Source organism: Manis pentadactyla, chromosome 9, assembly GCF_030020395.1.
Source record: "Manis pentadactyla isolate mManPen7 chromosome 9, mManPen7.hap1, whole genome shotgun sequence".
Classification (NCBI taxonomy): domain Eukaryota; kingdom Metazoa; phylum Chordata; class Mammalia; order Pholidota; family Manidae; genus Manis; species Manis pentadactyla.
Window position 1 is genome coordinate 20,438,335 of NC_080027.1, and position 12,850 is coordinate 20,451,184.

Below are 12,850 nucleotides of genomic sequence, written 5' to 3' on the forward strand. Positions count from 1 at the left end.
ACTCCCATAGGTGATCGTACTGAGTAACAGTCACGTGCAACGATTCCACCCTTTGGTTGGTTGGTTGTTTTGTATTGCATTCCTGTGTTAGCTGGGAAATGTTGCTGCTGGTCCTGGGTGGAAAAAACCAAGTAGTTAAAAAGCATAGTATTCTGTTCCAAGTGTTCAATTTTAACACAAAGAATAGGAATACAACTGAATGTAAAGCCTCCATTCTGGTCAAGAACTAATCCTGGTATATTTATCATAAAAACCAGATGAAATACAACATGAATTCAAAATGTGAATGGCTGTAAGAAGACATCAATTTTTTAAATTGAAATTTATAAGGCATCCATCATTATCTGGTTCTATTTCTATTTTGTAATTAAATTATTTGGATGGAAAATATGTTTTTTTTCCATATAACCCTGTGATCATTACTCAAGCCTATATAAATATTGTAATTATATACTGATGACACTTTTTATTTGACTTTTTGTGTGGAATTTAATAGTGTAAGCTTTATAAGTGAAGAGGGTATCTCTAAATAGTGTGCCTTTAAACAGCTTCTAAATAATACCCAGGAAAGAATAGATGTTCGCAAGATACTTGTTGACTGACTGATGAAATAAAGGATAATTAAGTGAATGCCTAAGTGCAATATTCATCTTAAAATTCTGAGATAAAATATGAAGTTTTTGTTTCCAGTGTCATAATCTATCTTCGTTGTGATTTTAACATTGATCAAGAAACTGTGACAACTTGCAAATCATTCTCTAACATATTCAGTACCTTAGGGCAGGATACACTGTTCCTTCTTTATCTTGGTGTTCCAATATTTCACTGTGGCAGCCGTTAGGCTCCAAAATTAAGGAAGTAAAATTACTGTAAAGACACTTGTAAAAATGCAGTTTTAATGAACGCAGGAAATTCCAAATACTATGGCTCAAAATTGAAAGAACCTGTCTGCACAGGAGAAGAAATGTAACAGGCACTATTGAGTACATGCAGCAGAAAAGTGCTTTTGTGCACATTACTTTATTTCACCATTATGGCAACTTGTATAGCTATTAAGTATCAGAGCCAAAATTCAGGGCTAGGTCTCCCAAGAGTGCATGAACTTTTCACCATGTACACTGCCTCCTAGAACAACATGACTTCATTCTGTAACTGATCTCCCCACTTGCCACCTCCAGTGAAATGAAACATAATTCTTGATATACATTTAAATGCTATTGATTCTTTTACTAGGCAGAAGAGTTTAGTTTGATGTAGTCCCACTCTTCTAATTTTGCTTTTGTTGCTGGTGTTCACAGTGTTGTATACATGAAATTGTTATCAACCCAGTGTAATGAAGTTTCATTCTTATGTTTTCTTCTAGGAGTTTTACAGTTTTAGATCATTTAGATCTTATGGTTAAGTCTTTCAAGTTGACTTCTGTGCATTGTTTAAGGTAAGGGGGAAATTTCATTCTTGTGTGTGTGGATATCCAGTTTTCCCAACACAGTTTGTTGAAGTGACTATCTTTTCCCATTGTGTATTCTTCATACTCTTGTTGAAGATCAATTGACCATCCATGTGTGGATTTATTTCTGGGCTCTTCATTCTGTTCCAGTGATCTATATGTCTCTTTTTACACTAACACCAAACAGTTCAATTACTGTAGCTTTGTAGTATATTTTGAAATCAAGAAATGTGCTAAGTCCAGGTTTGTTCTTCTTGCTCAAGGTTTCTTTGGATACTGAGGTCTTTTTTAGTACTTCATGAATTTTAGGGCTTTGAATCTTTAGATTGGTTTGGGTGGTATGGATATTTTATCAAATGCTTATCAAAACCACAATTCAAGCAAGAAGAGAGTTGTGTGAAATAATTTATTAATAGGACAAAAGCATTCAATTGTACATGCTTAGGTATATACATGTTTATGTATGCTTATATATAAGTGAAATTAACTACCAGCAATGATAAAAGAGAAGGGAGGAAGGAATTACAAACTAAACACACTCTTATAATGTGATCCAGCAGTCACATTCCTTGGTATTTGCCCAGAGGAGTTGAAAACTATGATCTACACAGATGTTTATAGTAGCTCTATTCGTAATTGCCAAATTTGGAAGCAACCAGATATCTTTTAGTTGGTGAATAGATACAAAAATTGTGGTACATCCAGATACTGGATTATTATGCAGTACAAAAACCAAGCAAAGTTATCAAGCCATTAAAGCATATATTTTACTAAGTGAAAGAAGCCAAATTTGAAATAGTTACAAATAGTGTGATTCCAACTGTATGATATTCTGGAAAAGACAAAGCTATGGAGACATTGAAAATATCAGTGGTTTGCAGTAGTTTGGGGTTAGGAGAATGAAAAGGCTGTGCAAAGAGGATTTTTAAGGCAGAGAAAATACTTCATTATAATGATGGGTTCATGTCATTATACATTTTTAAAACTCATAGAATATTTCAGTACCAAGAGTGAAACCTAAGGTAAGGGATAGACTGGAAAATTACTATGTGTTAATGTATGTTTAGCATTATAAAAAAAGTACCAGTTTTATAGAGAATATGAATAATGGGGGAGGCTGTGCTCATGTAGGGACAGGGGCTACATGAGAAATCTCTGAATTTTTCTCTTAACTTTGCTGTGAACCTATAACTGCTGTAATAAAATAAATTCGCTAAAAAAATTGAAAAGTAAATGAAAGTGAGACAGGGGAAGTGGAAGAAAATTATAGAAAATTCTCATTTAATAATCCTCAAATTTCTATGATAACACTTCCTTAAAATAAGACATTCAATCAACAAACTCAAAAGAAGAAAAGAGAAATGCAAAAGTAAAAAGATGAGTACTTTGGTGAAATCGTGTTCCAAAAGCCCTCTATTAATATCCACAATGGGATTTTTAAGGTGTCAAGACACTCTAAGCAGCAGAAGAATGGTGGAATCAGCAGTTTTCCACCAAGCACAGGATTAACATGGACAGGGAAGTGTTAACAAATCTGTGACACTTGGTGAACTTGTAATCTCAAAAATCCATCATAAAAAGGAGAGGACAATTTACTCAGTGGGAATCTCAGCAAAATCAAACTGGGAAAGTGGAAAAGTCTTTACATTCTCCAAGTTGTAGATGAAAGACTCCCCACCCAACTCCAGGCTGAATCGGGTTTTACAAACAGCCCGTAGTAGACCCAAATTGTTGGTACGCTAAGTCACTGAAGGTCTCCAAAATAAGCACCACTTACCTCCTTCCAAAAGGATGGCTTCACCTTAAGAAGAGAATAGTGAGAAACAAATGTCAATGACTAGGGCAGAATCAGTGGAAAGCAAAGTTTGAAATAAGGAAAGGGGTTCTGGAATACATAGGTGTCATTCGCTCCGTTACAGCAACGTATAATGTCTAAGGTGTAGAGTACCACTTTGGAAGATAAAGTCTAGTTATGGGACTCAAGGAGCTCCATAGAAATGCTAATGAATTAGGCTTAGCTCTGAGAGTTTAAGTAGTTATACAATAAGACAGTATTTTAAATCTGTAACAAAATGCAAGTGATCCTTTGATCATGCAAGTTGCAAACTACCTGTAAACCATGTAAATTCTTATGATAGTCAAAATGCCCATCACATTTAAACATGGGAAGAAGGGAGATAAATGTACTAACCTAGCATATTAGTATGTAGCTTGCAAATGGACAAAAATAAAAATCATGTTCCAAAATTTACTAAAATCATAAATAAAGTAAGGACTACAGAACAAACTAATATGGTAATTTTTTATTAAGTTATCATTGATATACAATCTTATTAAGGTTTCACATGAACAATATTGTGGTTCCAACATTCACCCATATTATCAAGTCCATTCCATACACCCCATCGCAGTCACTGTCCATCAGCATAGTAAGATGCTATAGGGTCACTACTTGTATCCTCTGTGCTATACTGCCTTCCTGTGACCTGACTACATTATAATTATCTTAAAATAATATTAAAGAAAATTTCAGAGAGTTGAGTTTTTTTCAAAATAGTAAAGTAATATTTGTATATTACAAATGCAGTGGCTACACATCAGAAGGATTTGAAGACATGATTAAGAGGACACAGAAATTAACTAGACATTCAAAAAATCATACATCAAGAATGATTCAGTAAAACAGAAGAGTGGGTGGTGACTGTTGAAGGCCCAGTGAAGGAGCGAGAAGACAGAAGAGACAAGAAAAGTCAATTTGACATACAGATAGTTAAGAGTTTGAGACAAACTGACAGAGAAATGCTAAAATATAATTTTCAAAATGTTAAAGATATGACTCTTACCAATATAAAATTCCAGAAAGAAAATTTTTATTAACTTTCTCAATAAAAGGAGAACCAGTTAGAAGGCAATCAAAGAGCAGTTGAGTATTGGGGCTTACTGAGTTTGCTAGAAAATGCACAACAAAATAAGCATTTGTTTCCTTTTAAAATATTTATTGAAGGAAAAAATACATATAGACAAGTACTTACATCTCAAGTGTTCAGCTTGATGAATTTTCACAATCTAAACATAACCCTATAAAAAAACAAGACTAAGAAGGAGAACATTGCCAGTACTTACCCTAGATGCTTCCCTTATACTTTCTTCTAGTCACAATCTCCCTCACAAAGAAAATCCCCACTCTGAAGCAAGGATTAATTTATGTAATAGCTAGTTTTAAAGTTAGGGTGATTACAGTTTAATATAATTTAAGAAAATCTACCATTTTAGGTACCAGTTATATGAACACTATCAAACATATGTTATTGTATAACTATAATCAGATAATAGAACATTTCCATTGTTCTAAAAAAGTCCTGTCACATCATTTTGTAGTCAGTCACCTGCCTTTACTATCCAATTCCAGCAACAGCGAATGTATTCTCCATTCTTATAGTTTTGCCTTATCTGGAATGTGATGCAGTGGAATCACATTGTCACCTTTTGAATTTGTTTCCTCCCACTTAACAAGATATTTTAGATCTGTCTGTGTACTTGAATATATCAATAATATCCCTGCTGAACAGTATGCAATCCAATGGATGTACCAGTTAGTTTATCCATTCTCTAGCTGTTGGATAATTGGATTTCAGCTTGGGAATATTGTGAATATAGTTACTATAAACATTGGAATCCATTCTTTGTATTCATGTGTGTTTTCATTTCTTAAGGGTAAATTGCAGAGTCAGACTGCCAAGTCATAAGGTAAGTCATTTGGTATAATAGGGCCATGTTATATGGCAAGTCACGTTGCCAAATCATATGGTATTGCCAAGTCTTATTGCCAAGTGATATGTTAAGTCACTTGGTAAATGTATGTTTCACTTCATAAGAAACTTTCAGATTATTTTCCAAAGAGGTTGCTTCCTTATCAGCAGTGGATAAAAGTTCCAAGTGCTCTGCATCATAAGACACTTTATATTAACAGTTAATATAATTTTAAATTTCACCCATATATATTGATAGGTATATGGGATCATATTGTTGTTTTAAAGTACATTTCTTTCCCTAATAACAGATGTGTATAACACTTTATTATGGTCTTAGTTATTATCTGTGTAACTTCAGTGGTGAAATGTTCATTCAAGTTTATGCCCTTTTTCTTGTTTTTCTTTTATTTTTTTTTAGAGTCTTAAAAATATATTCTGGATAAATGTTCCTCCATGGATAGCTGTTTAGCAAATATTTTGTACAAGTCTGTGCTGTATTTATTTATCCCCTCAGCAATGTCTTTTACAGAGCAGATTTTAATTGTGATGAAGTAAAATTTATCACTTTTTTCTCCCACAGTTCATACGTTTGAGATCTATTTCAAAATTTGTTACTCAACCATGGTCACACAAATGTCCTACGTTTTCTCTATGTATTTTCTAGAAATGTTACAGTATTAGGATTTATATTAAGATTTAATATTCATTTTAAGGAAAGTTTTCTGGGTGGCACAATAAGTCAATGTTTTCTTTTTTTGTGGAATTAAGTTGTTCTTCAAATTTATTTTAAAAAAGTACTTTACTTCCTCATGGATTTTTCTTGACAACTTTGACAAAAATCAATTGACCATGTTTGTTTGAATGATTTCTGAAGACTAGTTTTTTCTACTGATCTAGGTGTCAGTGTTTTATTAAAATTTCACTCTCTGATTATTTTAGCTTTATGGTAGTCCTAAAATCAAATTATGCAGACATTCCAACTTTATTCTTCTTTTCTAAAATTCATTGCTTTTCCATGTAAAATGGGGACTCAGAGTGTCAATGCTGCAAAAATACTTGTTTAATTTCAATTGGTGTTGCATTGAATCTATAGATCAATTTCATTTTATTTCATTAATAGACCATTTATCACAGTCAGGATGCCTGCCAATTAAACTTGTTTCTTTTTACTTGCATTCAGATCCCATTAGCAGCATTCCCTATCTACTAATTTATAATCTCTGAGTGTGGAGTCTAAGCATCCATGTATTTTCCACTATTTCTCCAAGAGTTTCTTATGTACATAGCCAGTTACTTGTCTAAATTAGCATATGGGAACTCTAAGACAAGACCCTATACAGCTTAAAAATCCTTGACTCTTCTCTGATGTTTCTCTAATATTCTTATGTTCTATTACATAGAATATTATAATTTTCTATATACTTCCCCATCTTCCCTGCCAATACTCTCTATTTATGTATTTATACTTTATTTCCAAATCAAAATCTCAATGAGTTTATGTCTGTTTCTCATAGCACTTATAACTTTGGTGGTTTAAAATTTATAAAAAATATAGATCACTTTGTTAAGTAATTATAAATTCTGTCATAGGTTATGCTTTCATATTGTATTTCATTATGTCCACATTTACAGGATAATTAAAAAGGTTATTTTCCGAGGAAGAAGAAACTAGGTTTTAGAAACTTTAAATCATCAACCTAATGGCATACAGCTAGTTAGTATCAGAGCTAGGACTATATCCTGTACCATTAATTTTCTTTCCCACTGAGGAATCATTTTAAACCAGGGGTCAGAGTGCATTCATGTAATCGTTTTCATCATGTAGTTCATTACCCAGGGCTGTTCAGTTGTTTAAAATGAAAACAAATCATGATACTTTTCTGTCTTAGAAAAGAATTAGTCTGTTTTCCTCTTGGGGCAACACTGTGAACTTTAAGAACTCAATAAAACGGTATAAGAATCTAAATGCATGCTATTCACAGCATAACTTAACTGAGTGAATAGTTCATTTCCACAGGTAAGAGGAAAGGTCTTAATAACTTATAAAATATTTTAGAAACTACTCTTGAATTTGAAACAAGTGTATATAACTTAATATTTGTATTTAAGAGAGAAGATTCTGTTTAACTCAAGGCTGTATCAAAAATTGATCACATGCCTTTCAGGGAACATAGCAGAGAAAACAGGAAAGGTTTCCTACGTATTTAGGTCAATTGAGCTGTAAATTAGACATGTGCCTTAATTTCCTTGAAGAACCATAGCAATCAATGTAGTCACAGTAGAATCAAGGGGTTATAGTTACAGTTCAAGAAAATTATTAACTCAATAAAATATGACTACCAATTTTGATATACGCAGCCATTGGGTAGATGCTACTTTGGGATCATAATATTTTTAATGTTTGAAGAATACAAATAAACTTTAAATTTATTTTACCATTTAGCTAATTGATCCAGAAGCAGCTTTAGTTTCTTTTTTTTTTTGTTTATTACAATGTGCAAGGATGCTGTCTCAGTGTTAACATTTCCAGAACTCGGTATATCACATGGGGTTGTAATACAGTCAAGAAAAACAATATAGGGTTTGAAGTTGGAGAAATCTAGGCTTGAATCCTGGTTCTTTCAGAAACTGTGCAACTCTGGCCAAGTTTTACGTCCAGTTGTGCCTCAGTTTTCTCATCTGCAAAAGGACACTGAATTATTTTGTTTGTAGGCTGCTACACAGATTATATTAGATAATGTGCACAAAATTACTAACCCCTAGCAGCCACTTAATAGTGTGAGTAGCAACAATCATAGCTCTCCTTCCTTTGGAGCTCAGAGTCTGAAATAGTGTTCTCATGGCTGTCTGGTACTTCACATTTTTTGACCATGAAAGTTGAGAAACTCATTTCATTTTAGTCTTCCAGATTGAATATGTTTTGTTAAAAAATCAGGGCCTATATTTTTGTATTTCTAGCGTCTCTCTGTTCAAGTGAAATAACAAGACATAAACACAACCACTTCTAACTCCTTAAATATCAGTTAACAGAAATGTCTGTTTGAAGAGCAACCTGGGTGCAGTAGCTAAACCTCATGCTTTTTCTCTCTCATGCCCCAGTTTCCTATCCTGAAGTGTACAGAAGCTCTAAAGGGACACAATTTGGAATAAAACAGTTTCATTCATAAACCACCTTCTTGAACTGCAGGCAAGAACAGAGACATCAAAGATTTCCAGAAAATTACATTGACAAAGGTATTAGTTTTTTATAGTTTCAGTTTGTTATAGCACAGAATACTGGAATTCACTGTTTAATCTCAATAAAATAGTATTTTCATATATACTCAGTACCATATAATAAATATAAGTAAAACGTAAAGGAAGAGATACTCTGCTTCTGTTTGAGACCCATTAACTTCTTGATACTTTCATTAAACATTGACTTTATAATTCCCTATTTATTTTATTGGAGTTAAGTAAATTTTGGAATTAATAATTCATGTGTATGCATCTTTCACATATAATTAATATTTTAATTTAATAAAACATACTTTAATTCCTCTGATAAATAGACAGCCTGTAATCACACCATGTTCATGTAATTGAACAAGATATGCCTGAATTTTTGGTCAGTCTTAGTTATTCTTCGGTTTAGAAGGAGATGAAAAGTTTTAAAAAAAACAAAACAAAATGAACAAAACAGCAGTAGGCTCATAGACATTGAGAAGTGCCTGGTAGTTACTATGGGGGTATGGATGGGAAATGTGAGGGGGATAAAGAGGCACAAAAATCTCAGTCATAAAATAAGTTGCTCAAAGGAATGGAAGTACAGCATGGAGAGGACAGCCAATGATTCTGTGACACCTTTCCATGTTGACAGATAACAGCTGCTCTAGTTGGAGTAAGGATTTCATAATGTGTGTGTTAAATTGCTGTGTTGTATACTTTAAACCAATACAATATTGATATCAACTTTAATTCAATAAAAATATGCTTAAAAATATTAAAAGTTACTCTTAACTTTCCTGAGCTCCCGCTGTCACTAGGTGCTAAATATGGCATTTTAATATGAGGTCTTAGAGTCCAGTTCTTAATGATCCTAATCTTTCATACTTGTCGCGTCACAGGCACATTAGTTAAGTAAAGGTTACAGTAGTAAATCACTGAAATTTCTCCTGTGTCTATCAGTCAGCATGTATGTCGTGATGGATACTTTCAGTAGACTACTAATTGATACAGTTTTCAAAATTTGCTTGCATATTTTTATTTGTTTTCACTGTGATTATTCCTATCTGCCTAATTCCTATTTTATAGAGGACTCTTTTTAATGAATATTTTTGTATATTCTCCAAACGATTTGAGAAAGAGAAGGATGGAGAGAAACAGAAAGGGAGAAGAAAAGTTTTGGAAAAAAAGAAAAAGAAATGGAATTTTTAAACAGAAATGTATTTTTGGTGATGCCCGAAAAATACATTAATACATATTTATACCACTAATTGACTTCTTTATAAGGTATTTTTATAGAACAGTTTAAACCTAATTATATGTTATTATATTTGTGTGTATGTGTTCTCATGAGTATTCTGTAAATTTCCTGGATTTATACAGAAATCAGAATTTAAGGTTATTATTTTTTTACTCTAGATTTTTTAAGAATCAAATGAACACTTTGCATTTTGTAGACTCATATTTATGAGGCTATTGAATCTATGCATTAGAAACATCTTCCACATGGATCTATGGGAAAATAAAGGCATGTGGTTTCCTTCTCTTCCTAACACTTTTAAGCTTATTTCTTAATTTTCTTCTTAATGTATGGGCATCTCAATATAACAAAACTGTAGTGTGTTTCACATCATGAATATAATCACTTGTAAGTCACTGAATGCAGCCTGGCCCTCTGTCCAGCAGGTAATTCACTTCTTTCCAATACTTTTTCATTGTGACATCCTGAAGGAAAACAGAGGTCAACGTGTCAAAATCTGCTCCCTAAATATGATGGATCCAGTAATTAGTTGCATGTCAATCACTGAGATTTAAGCCCAAATATAAATGCCTAATAAACTTTTTTCCCTTAAGTCATGCATTTTCTTTTCCTCATACTCAACGAAATAAGAAAAAGTAAGATGACATCAGGGAAAAATAAATAAATTTATTTGTGTGTGTGTGTGTGTGTGTGTGTGTGTGTGTGTGTGTGTGTGTGTGGCAAACAGTGATTTTTATCCTTTTATCAAAATCTTCTAAGGGCAGTTTGATTATCTTTTATCACGTGACATTAACTTCACAGTTATTTAAGAAACTCCAAAAGTAAGTATAATATATTAGAAGAACAGCCATGGTGACCTTTTGGCTGAAATGTATCTCAAAAATAGTTCCAAAGACATTGCAGGGATAATAAGCACACATGAAATGAGGAACATCTCACATTGCTATTAAGATAAAATTTGAAAAACATTAACAGTACTATAGGCTTCAAAAGACATATTTAACAACTTAATGATATGTATTTTGAGGAAAAAATGTGAAAAATAAAGGAAATTATATATATAATTTTTGTTAACAAAGTGCATATGTCTCCAGAATATTGCCTGCTCTTCTGTTTATCACTATGGAATGGAATCTAATGGAACAGGGTAATTGTCAGAAAAAAAAGAATATAGCATGGTTTTGTTGGAAAAAGTGTCTCTGTACAGTAAGTTGAAATGGAAGTCTCACTTGCCTCATTTTCTGCTCATATGGAAGTATTTTAAAATTCGATCATTTTCATAACTCATCTCATTGAAGTTTAACCCCGTCTTTTAATGTGAGTGTGCTGATTCCCATCTTGACAGTTGTGAACAGTACGAAAGGCCGTCTCATGCCGCAGCCAATCCAGAGCTAGTAGTCAGCTGTGGACTTTCCAGATAACATTTTAAGATTGAATGATTCCTGTGTTCACTCATGTTTGTGAATTTTAAGATGATGTAATAGAAAAACCAGATGGTAAGGAATTTAACAGGAAACAAATTGGAAAATAAGCCACTTAAATTGATATTTTTAATATGACAAATGTAGTCGATGCCAGAACAAAATTATTTCTTCCTTTTAGTTGAACCGCAAAATGCATCCTCTGGGCTCCAGCGGCTTCCATGTTGCCGGTCCCGTCGCTCTCCGGGAAATCATTCTACCCGACTGAGAGGCAAACATCAGGGTGTAAGTGGAAGGATTCGGTTTTCGTAAGAAACTGCCTTTAGAACTCGTAATTAAAAACCCAAATGTTAGGGTTTCCATTGGATTTAGACTTATACAGGTTTCAGATGAAAAATGTGACTGAAGTCAGCACATTTATACTGATGGGCTTCACAGATGATTTTGAGATGAACGTCTTCCTATTTTTGCTATTTTTAGCAATCTATCTTTTTACTCTGGCCGGAAATTTGGGACTGGTTTCCTTAGTCATTGGGGATTCCCGGCTCCATAACCCGATGTACTACTTCCTGAGTGTGTTATCATTCCTGGATGCCTGCTATTCCTCAGTTGTCACTCCAAAAATGTTGGTCAGTTTCCTAGCAGAGAATAGAGCCATTTCATTCCTTGGATGTGCAGCCCAGATGTTTCTCTTTGTTACTTTTGGAACCACAGAGTGCTTTCTGTTGGCGGCAATGGCATATGATCGCTATGTAGCAATCTACAACCCTCTCCTGTATTCAGTGAGCATGTCACCCAGAGTCTACGTTCCCCTTATCATTGCTTCCTATGTTGGGGGCATCCTGCATGCTTCTGTACACACCGTGGCCACATTTAGCCTCTCCTTCTGTGCATCCAATGAAATCAGACATGTCTTCTGTGACATCCCTCCTCTCCTCGCTCTTTCTTGCTCAGACACTCACACAAACCAGCTTCTACTCTTCTACTTTGTGGGCGCCATTGAGATGGTTACTATCCTGATTGTGCTGATCTCCTATGGCTTCATTCTGTTGGCCATTCTGAGGATTCATTCCACTGATGGGAGGAGAAAAGTATTTTCTACGTGTGGCTCTCACCTAACTGGAGTGTCAATTTATCATGGAACGATCCTCTTCATGTATGTGAGACCAAGTTCCAGCTATGCGTTGGACCATGACATGATAGTATCAGTATTTTACACCATTGTGATTCCCATGCTTAATCCCATCATCTATAGTTTAAGGAACAAAGATGTGAAAGAGGCTATGAAAAAATTATTGGGAAGAAACTGGTTATAAGTAAAGTGCATTTTTAGCATTGAATAAAACTGCAAAGCATGTTGCATGTCAGTCCATATCTCTATGCTCAGGAGCTAGAGAAGAATGTGTATTGATTTCATTTAATAGTGTTTGTGTATTCTGAACTATTTCCAAATGTGGCATTAATCAGCCCTCCAATGCAGCAGTTTAAAACTGTGGGTATATTTGCAGTAGACATATCTCACCTACATGTTGATTACTGTATTCAAACTGATCCATATTAAATATTCATTGATGTAAAGTATATTGCTGTTGTTAGTTATTGTATAATTGATTTTAACTCACTGTTATTACAGCTCACCTCCTCAGGATTCTATAGATTGCTGTACCCTCACATTGCTTACAGTGCCTTCAGCACTCATTATAAAGTTAAGTCATTCAGGAGGCCCTATGAAGGACCTCCCAAATGTTACCTCATGTGCCCTCCA

The 12,850-nt window shown here is 33.9% G+C and overlaps 1 protein-coding gene across 1 annotated transcript; it reads left to right on the forward strand.

Annotated features, from left to right (window-relative positions):
* Positions 1–11,432: 11,432 nt before the first annotated feature.
* LOC130684830 (olfactory receptor 5T1-like) lies at positions 11,433–12,401 on the forward strand. Its single transcript, XM_057507076.1, has one exon. It carries the CDS (start codon positions 11,433–11,435, stop codon positions 12,399–12,401), a length of 969 nt encoding a protein of 322 aa, XP_057363059.1.
* The last annotated feature ends 449 nt before the right edge of the window (positions 12,402–12,850 follow it).